The 9110-nt window shown below is 41.0% G+C and overlaps 1 protein-coding gene across 5 annotated transcripts in view; it reads right to left on the bottom strand.

Moving 5' to 3' along the window:
- Positions 1-721: 721 nt before the first annotated feature.
- dglucy (D-glutamate cyclase) overlaps positions 722-9110 on the bottom strand; it is a 28205-nt gene continuing 19816 nt past the window's right edge. For 4 of the 5 annotated variants that reach the window (XM_029832878.1, XM_029832879.1, XM_029832877.1 and 1 more), the window contains exons 11-15: positions 7076-7175; positions 6766-6914; positions 5252-5371; positions 4445-4602; positions 722-1299 (exon numbers count right to left, since the gene is read on the bottom strand). In XM_029832878.1, the coding sequence (XP_029688738.1) occupies positions 1153-1299; positions 4445-4602; positions 5252-5371; positions 6766-6914; positions 7076-7175 (674 nt within the window). In that variant the 3' untranslated portion in view covers positions 722-1152. Of the gene's footprint in view, positions 1300-4444; positions 4603-4706; positions 5174-5251; positions 5372-6765; positions 6915-7075; positions 7176-9110 lie in introns of those variants that run through there. The other variant, XM_029832880.1, reaches the window with a different exon arrangement.

Raw genomic sequence — 9110 nt, 5'->3', positions numbered from 1 at the left:
CGTTGGAGAGACTATGTCTCTCGACTGGTCTGAGAACGCCTGGGGATCCCTCCGGATGAGCTGGAAGAAGTAGCTGGGGAGAGGGAAGTCTGGGCTTCTCTTCTTAGGCTGCTGCCCCCGCAACCTGACCCCATATAAGCAGTAGAGGATGGATGGATGGATTATCCAAATAAGATATTTGGATAAGATATTATAGATAATATATTATAATATCTTATGACTAAGATATTTGGACTTGTACAAGTCCAGTTGATGCAGAGATCTTATTTGGATAACTATGACCCGAATGATTGAAAATATTCAAAGGTATACTGTATATTAAATATAAAAGTTATTAAACTAACATGCAAGTCATTAAAACATGTTTGCTCTACAATTGTTTTACACTTTTATACCGCAACTCATTCTTGACGGTGTTGATGTTGTTTATTAACTTTAATGTTAATGGAAATGGAAAGATGTATGAATTATGCCAATTCAACATTTTACCTGGGTCTTCACCGATGATCTTCTCCATCTTCCGGATTTTGTTCACAGCCCTTTGAGATGCCAAACTATACAGCAAGGGATTATGGGATATGGATGGATGGATGTAGAGGATGGATGGATGGATGGATGGATATTTGCTTCATCTCAGTTGATGCCGAATAGTGTGTTCTTTGGTTAGTCACTTTTTTCACAATTTTTATCATTTTTTTTTCTCCTTAAGTGAAGACTACAGTTGCATCATGGAATTTTTAATCTGGGTGGCATAGCAGCAAAACTAGAAAATATTGAAATACTGCAAATAAACTGTTTTTTGCATTTGTTCCTATTCATATATGTTTCTGCGTAATCCTTCAATTTTAACCAGGTTAAATTTACATTCAATCACAGCTTCACAACTCACACAAAACATGAAATAAAAATTGTTCAGTTAAAAGTCAAACAAACAAAAATCAAATTCATTTTCATCTTAATGCATTTTGCATAAAAGAGCTGGCAGATTGTTTTCATACATTTCTGTTCATTGAATATCTGAATAATGCAGCAGACACTAATATAGGATCAGAAGCTTTTTTTTTTTGCATAATTTCTACAGTTGTTTTACAATTGAAGTTAATGATTTTTGGTAATTACTGTTACAGCATTGCATGTTTTTACTGTGACTTGCTACTCATCATGGGTAACCTTCAGTAATCTTGTGATGATGTCCGAATGGGTAGGGTGAAATGTCAAACCATCCACCTCCATGGCCAGGTGACCGGTTTTTCCGCTTCTTACACCCAAACTCATCAGTTTGGCTAAGAGCAATTCCTCCTAAAGGAAACAAACAACAAATACTGGTCAGTAATAGTTCGGGATGATTTCTATTTGTCCAATAGGTGGGTGTGTACATACACTTCTGGATACCAGTACTCTGTGACATAGTTGTTTAACGCCAATATTAATTTAAGTTCAGACATTCTTATACAAAACATAAGTAGAATATCACACATAGATAAATTTAGTTTCAAAGTGTAAAGAGATAACATTTATGTTTACACATTACACACAGCTGATGACAATTCTAGCAGCACTCCTTGTGGCAATGTCACTATAACTCCGACTCTCCCACTCAGGAAAAACTGAGGTCATGGTGTTTGGTCCTGAACCTCTCAGGGATAGATTTGATCACATGATCACTCTAGATGGTATCTCATTAACATCTAGTCTTTCTGTGAGGAATCTAGGAGTAACTTTAGACCAAAATCTCTCCTTCAATTCACACATTAAATTAGTCTCTAGAAGTGCCTTTTTTCACCTAAGAAACATCACAAAGATCAGAAAACTACTGACGTGGCATGATGCTGCCATGTTAGTCCATTTGTTATTTCCAGGCTGGACTATTGTAATTCTTTATTACCAGGGTATCCAAACAACTCTTTAAGAAGCCTCCAGCTGATCCAAAATGCTGCAGCCAGAGTTCTGACAGGTACTGACAAAAGAGATCACATAACTCCTGTAATGGCGTCTCTTCATTGGCTGCCCATTAAATTTAGAATAATTTTTAAAACCCTTTTTTTTTACCTACAAGGTCCTCAGAGGCCTAGCTCCGTCCTACCTGGAGGAGCTAGTGACACCTTACCAGCCCAATAGACCGCTCCGCTCTCAGAATGCTGGTCTACTTGTGGTTCCCAGAGTCTCTAGGAGTAGAATGGGGGGCCGAGCATTTAGCTACCGGGCCCCCCTGCTATGGAACCAGCTCCCTGTCCTGTCCGGGAGGCCGACTCCATCAGACAAAATTATAGGCGTCAGGGTAGACTAGTTTTTTTGGCGCAGGCTCTTCCCCGGGGGGTTGTTGGCGGTCCCTGTACAAACCTCCTGTCAATAAACGGACAGGAGACCTCCAGTGGAGGATTGTACATGGGGCCATAGCTACTAACAGGTATCTGGTGCACCTTGACCCCAGCACAGGGGATGGCTGCCCTTTCTGCTCCCAGTCAGAGACCATCTACCACCTCTTTGTCCAGTGTCCCAGACTGGTGGGGCTGTTTGGACAGCTACAGAGGTGGTTTCTTGGGTTAGGTGAGGGCTTTTCTTTCAGGACGTTTATCTTTGGTCCACACTACCATGCAAGGAGGAAGGCTGTACACCAGTTGGTCAATGTCCTCTCGGGGACGGCTAAGTTGGCCATATGGAAGACCAGGAAGAACTGGGTGAGAGGTCAGGGGTCAGAGGACATGGTGGCCATGATGACTAGACTGCTGGCAGCTCGGCTCAGGGTGGAATTTAATTTTTGATTTTGAATTTTTTTTCTCTCTCTCTCTCTGGTTTCTTCCTGTTAAAGGGGAGTTTTTCCCCTGCCACTGTTGCTTGTCTGGGGTCAGGCCCTGGGATTTTGGAAAGCGCCTTGAGGGGTGCTTGAGGGTTTTGTGGACTTGGAAAAGGCTTATGACCGGGTCCCCAGGAGCATCCTGTGGGGGGTGCTCCGGGAGTATGGGGTGGAAGGTCTCTTGATAAGGGCTGTCCAGTCCCTGTACCAAAGGAGCAGGAGTTTGGTCCGGTTAGCCGGTTGTAAGTCGGACTCACCCAGTGAGGGTTGGACTTCGCCAGGGCTGCCCAGGGCTGCCCTTTGTCACCGGTTCTGTTTATAACTTTTATGGACAGAATTTCTAGGTGCAGCTGGGGAGTGGAGGGTGTCTAGTTCGGTGGGCAGAAGATCTCGTCACTGCTTTTTGCGGATGACATAGTTCTTCTGGCGCCATCGAACAGGGACCTCCAACAAATGCTGGGACGGTTCGCAACCGAGTGTGAAGCGGCAGGGATGCGGATCAGCACCTCCAAGTCTGAGTCCATGGTCCTCACTCGGAAAAAGGTCGAGTGCCTTCTCCGGGTTGGGGAGGAGGTCCTTCCCCAGGTGGAGGAGTTCAAGTATCTCAGGATCTTGTTCACGAGTAAGGGTAGGATGGAAGGGGAGATCGACAGGCGGATCGGAGTGGCGTCAGCAGTGATGCGGGCGCTTAACCGATCCGTCGTGGTGAAGAAGGAGCTGAGCCGGAAGGCAAAGCTCTCGATTTACCGGTCGATCTACTTTCCAGTCCTCACCTATGGCCATCAACGCTGGATGATGACCGAAAGAACGAGATCGCGGATACAAGAGCCAGAAATGAGTTTCCTCCGCAGAGTGGAGCTCTGCCTTAGAGATAGGTTGAGAAGCTCGGACATCCGGGAGGGGCTTGGAGTAGAACCGCTGGTCCTCCACATCGAGAGGAGTCAGTTGGGGTGGCTCGGGCATCTGGCTAGGATGCCTTCCGGACGCCTCCCTTTAGAGGTGTTCCGGACATGTCCCACCGTGAGGCAGCCTCGTGGCCGGCCCAGGACTACGTGGAGAGATTACACCTCAGGCCTGGCTTGGGAGCAGCTGGGGGTTCCCCCGGAAGAGCTGATGGAAGTGGCCGGGGAGGGGGCTGTCTGGGCATCCCTCCTGAAGCTGCTGCCCCCGTGACCCGGATCCGGATAAGTGGCAGAAAATGAAACGAAACGAAGATTGACTCTATCACTACCACACTCACATTGGGACAATCATCTTCAATGTCCTTTAAGTTTTTGACTTGATAAATTCTTGCTCCTATGTGAATCTCTGGTCTGATGGCTGACTGCTGTACAGCTGACAGCTGTTGCCCCAGCCATGAGCAGGGAGCTATTTTTTCCCAAAAAATTATGATCTTTATTTTTTTATGTATGACCTGTTAACAAAATCCAACACACTGATCCACATAAATAACCCAATCAGCACACGAAAAAGAAATGTTTTTCTTTCCAAAATCATGTAAAACATTTCCGAAAAATGTTTTACATATCTTGTCCCTCTTTTTTCTGCTCACCCTGCCTGCATCGACAGGCAAGATAATAGGCATATGATAATATAGGTTGAAGCCATACCAAACTAATAATTGAAAAAAAAATACACTGATAAAGTAACCTTTATAACAGATGGCAGGTTGGAAGCCCAGTCCTGAAACTGTTCTTCTTTGTTTATAGGTTGCAATAGTCCTCTTGTCAGGTATCTCCGGTGGGAAGGGCAGCTGTTGAGCAGGTAGAGCCCACAAGTTAGAGCATATCCTCCCCAGTTAGACACCCCTGTAAGAAGGAGAAATGTTTGTGGTTACAGTAAATAGTTCAAAGTATATTTTATAACTATACAGACTAACGATTACAATTTTATCTGTAGTTCCCCCATCTTAAGTTGAACTGATCGTGTTTTGTGTTTATAGCCTCAAAAAGTGAAATAATCCAACCAAACTTTCAATTGGTAAAAGAACATACATGTGCAATTTATCCTGGAATGTATCCTCAAAATTACGACCCTTTCTTGACCTGTAGCCTACATCTGCAAGATGTATCTGTCTCTGTTTTAATTTAAAGCCCTGGCTTTCATTCTCAACAATTGGAGAAGTTGTTCATGATACCCCACTAATGTTGTGTCACACAGATCATAACACTGCATACACAATCCTCTTTTGTGTCATTTTTACCTGCAACTTTCTCCTATTGCATGTGCCAAAATGTTATCACAGGGCACCATTATATCCTTTTCAATTAACAGTGGCACCAGGTGCCAACCGTGCGCACCACAGTTCCACATACAGGATGAATAGGTTCGAAGACGCAGGTCTCTGCGCTTTTCGTTTAAAAGGGGCCGTTAAGTCTGCTGCAGGAAAAATTTGCCAACCAGTTTCACTCACTCTGTGTGCAAAATTAGGGTTATTGGTGTTTTATTTGTTCATACCAGCAGTTATAGCATAGTCAGCAGGAACATCGCAGGCTATGAGCTTCCCATTAGTCATGAAGGCCTTGACCTTGTCCTTCAATTTGCCCATGCCCAACTCGTTACCGCCATCACCAATTCCTAGAGAGAAGGGAATTGATAAATTATAGGAGGGCCCTGATCCGTATAAGCAGCTGGAAGACAAAGATTAATCAAGTATGTCATACTTTTGCTTATGTGATACAATGTTTATCAGGGATCAATAACCTTTTCCAACCCCATAATGTGCATGGTCCATGTTGATTCTCCCACCATTTGCCACATGGAGTTTGTCAGCAAAGTAACAAAAGTAATATTGCTACCCCACTTATGTCAATTGAATTGAGATTATTTTTAAACTATGAAAGCTGAAACATCCAAATTACACAGTTAAAATGATAGAACAGGGCAAGAGAATGATTATTTCTTTGTTTTGTTTGTTCAATTACATATATGGTCGCAATTGTACATTGGCTTGTATATAATTGCTGTGAGCAACAACTAAGTAGATACACCAGAGTGGTTGCCTACCACCATCTGTGTGCATGACTACATGCATATACGTCTACTTGTGTGTGTTCTAGAAGATGGTGCTTACACGGGAGGGAGAGCGAGTTGATGGTTGCAGGCACCTGTGCTTCACATTTTATCTGAACTTCTGACCACCAATAAAAACTTTCTGATTGGATAAATTAATATTCATAGGTGGGATTAAGAGTTAGGCCCAAGACATTTGAGACACCATTCGAAAGATACACTGTGTAACACCCACAGCAAAGGTGACATTATTAAATACCAATGAAAATAAGAAAAATGGAATAAATTAGAGAGAGTAGCATGGTTGAGCTAGCTCCCCAAACCCATATTAAACTGTATAAGAAGGGCTGCTCAGAGGTGAAGAATCAATTGTTTCGAAGGCAACTCGAGCTGTTTTGGAATCTGTGAAGATGAATGAAGGCTCTCTGAAATGAACCTTCTTGGTCTCCGGTGCTTATTTTTGACTTTTAAAGATGAGCAGATACTTCAACTTCACTTGGGACTTAGTCTCTGACGTAAGCTTTGAGACTTAATTTTTATTCGACATTTTCAACATCTTTGACATTTTCTGAGCTAAATGTCGTTAACTTTGATTAATGTCCATGGGCTCAAGATAAGTTGGTTAATTAATTAAAACATATACTTGTATTTAATTCAAATACTGAGAAGAGCCCGGAACTCAATGCCTGTAATTCCTCAACAGTAAATGCTAGTTGCAAATTTTCAAATGTTGAAAGTCTGCTCGCCGTAATGTGTTTTATGCAAATACCACCGACTTTAATTTTACTATATGGCCATATATGAATAGTTAAGTGTGTATGATATGTCACCAAGTGTTGAAATATATTGTCCAGGAAATTACTGATGCTCCCTTTATTTTTTGCCCAGTATGAACTAATGAAGAAATCATCAAGATAAACCACACAAAATGGGTCATAAACAAGCCACCTGCAACCCACCTGTTGTCATAATTCCAGGTATATTTTTGGCAGCAATAAATAAGTCATCAATGGGATCCACCAGGTGTTTGATGTTTATTCCTCTCATATTGTAGTAATTTCCATCTGCAGCACGTCCACTTCGTTCTATTGCCACTAGATGGTCAAATCTAATATTTGAAAGACATTTCTATCAAAATAGTTATATTACAATAATCACAATATTGGCCCTCGGGTTTTGATAAATATTTCTGGACAAAAAAAGCCATATCAAATATTTTACCAGTTCTTATTCTATGTAACTCTTGAAATGTGTGACCACTTATCAAACCTGGGATATTTGGGGTCTCCATTGTGGCATAGAAATTGCAATGCAGAATCTGCTCCACAGTCTTCAAATGTGACCAATGGTACTGTAGTTTTTAAAATACCTGGGAGAAAAGTTTTGAAAATAGTTTAAAAAACAGAGAGATATTAAAGACATTGAACATATCCTAGTGCTTTTTTGTCCCACCTTCCCATATCTTGTTCCCCTGTGATAATGAAACATTATTGCTCAGAATAAGAAGTGGTAATTTCTTGTTATCAGTGGCGGTGCCGATAACAGATCGAATATTGCCGTAATATATTGCTGCAACACCTTTTTAGCTATCAAAGAGGATTTTTTTTATCATCTTAAAATGCCATTGGAGTCTACTTGATATGTTTTGATTCTCAACATGAACATAATCCTTGGAGGATATCCTTAGAATACCAAGTCTGGAAAAGGTCAAGGAGACTCGGACCCTAAAAATATTAAAATTGCTGTCCTCACTTGTTGGATCTTGTATGTCATGTATGTCAACGAACGAACGAATAAACGAATGAACATACAGTTCTCTGTAGAGGCTATTTATGTACAGTGAATTCATTCTCAAGCTGAAGAAATTAGACAGAGATGATTTTACCTTTGTGACATGTCACATAAGTAGCTATGAGCAGATGGTTATTATATGGTCATTAAGAGGACATGGTCAGCAACAATACTTAACTATTTTGGGGTGATTGAACAATGCTCAATAGGTATGACTGGTGTGTCATTAAAAAATATATCAATTACACCATTACACCATAGCCAGCAGTCTGAACCAAAGAAATCAATCAAGATTATTTGGACAATGTAACATTTTTCATAATCTTCTCCTGACCACATTTGGTGAGCCTATGTGTCGCTTAAATCTTCTGTGCTCTAGCACACTTCATGGTTTAGCATGCTGTGCATCCAGAGATGTTGTTGTGCATGCCTTGGTTGTAGCAAGATTTTGACTTACTCATGTTATTAGCAATGGTAACCATTAGCTGAATCTCTATTGGCCTTTCTTGTGGAGGGAATGAGCAGATGGAGACCTGGATAGAAAATCCAGATGTTTTCAGGATGCACGGGGAACCTCTTTGTTAGACAATACAATCAAAGCAGCAGAGTATCAAGTGTAAAGTGGGTTACACATTTATATAACATTTCCAAATCATTATTATGTATGACATAATTCTGGTTTCTGGTCCTGTCCATTCCTCATTTGGGCTGAATATTTTTTGTCTAAAAATCATCTTGAAAGAAACATGCCGTACTAGATGTGCTATTAAGGTTAGAGTCATGACTTTCCATCATGTTCCAGGTAAGGAATTTCTGACAAACGATAGCCTCCAAAATAGCATTATTGTGTCAATATTGCTTTCCTATCAAGAGTAGGACTACAGATGGAAATTAGCAGCTATATCTAAATGTGATGCAACCATCTCCTCATTTCCAGCCCAATCATTATTGTTATTACACATCGCCCCTTGACAGAATGTCAAGATGATTTTCAGACAAAGAAATATGTAGTGCAAAAGAGGGAAAAAAACAGACCTTAAAGTAAAATATCATGTCATATACAACAATGAAATGTTGAATATAAAGTACACATATCCCTGTATAATTGGTGGATATTTTTTCTGATGCTCTGCTGCATCTGTATTCTGTACTTTGTATTCTATATTTCTATTTTTTTTTAAAAAAGGCTCCCTGCACATCCTGAAAATTATTTCCTCCATCTGCTGATTATCTCCTTAATACATTTTGGCATCATCAAGACAGTTTCACTTAGACAAGTACCACTCACAAGTATTTCCTCTTTTTGAGAGCAGCAGAGTTCAGTCACGCTAGCAAAAGGCAAAAGGCAAAAAAAAAAAAAACATCCGTGAAGATTGGGGAATGGCGTGTGATTTACAAATGTTAACAGCAGCAAAGCGTGTCTGATATCTGGCATGGACCTGATAGTAAAATATGCAATGTCATGCGTGGTTTCATCAGACTTTACAGCATCATGATCTGAGATAAAATTGAC

This window comes from Takifugu rubripes, chromosome 2 (genome assembly GCF_901000725.2).
Source record: "Takifugu rubripes chromosome 2, fTakRub1.2, whole genome shotgun sequence".
NCBI lineage: Eukaryota > Metazoa > Chordata > Actinopteri > Tetraodontiformes > Tetraodontidae > Takifugu > Takifugu rubripes.
Note: the sequence above shows the minus strand (reverse complement) of the source record. Positions and strands in the feature narration are given on the sequence as shown.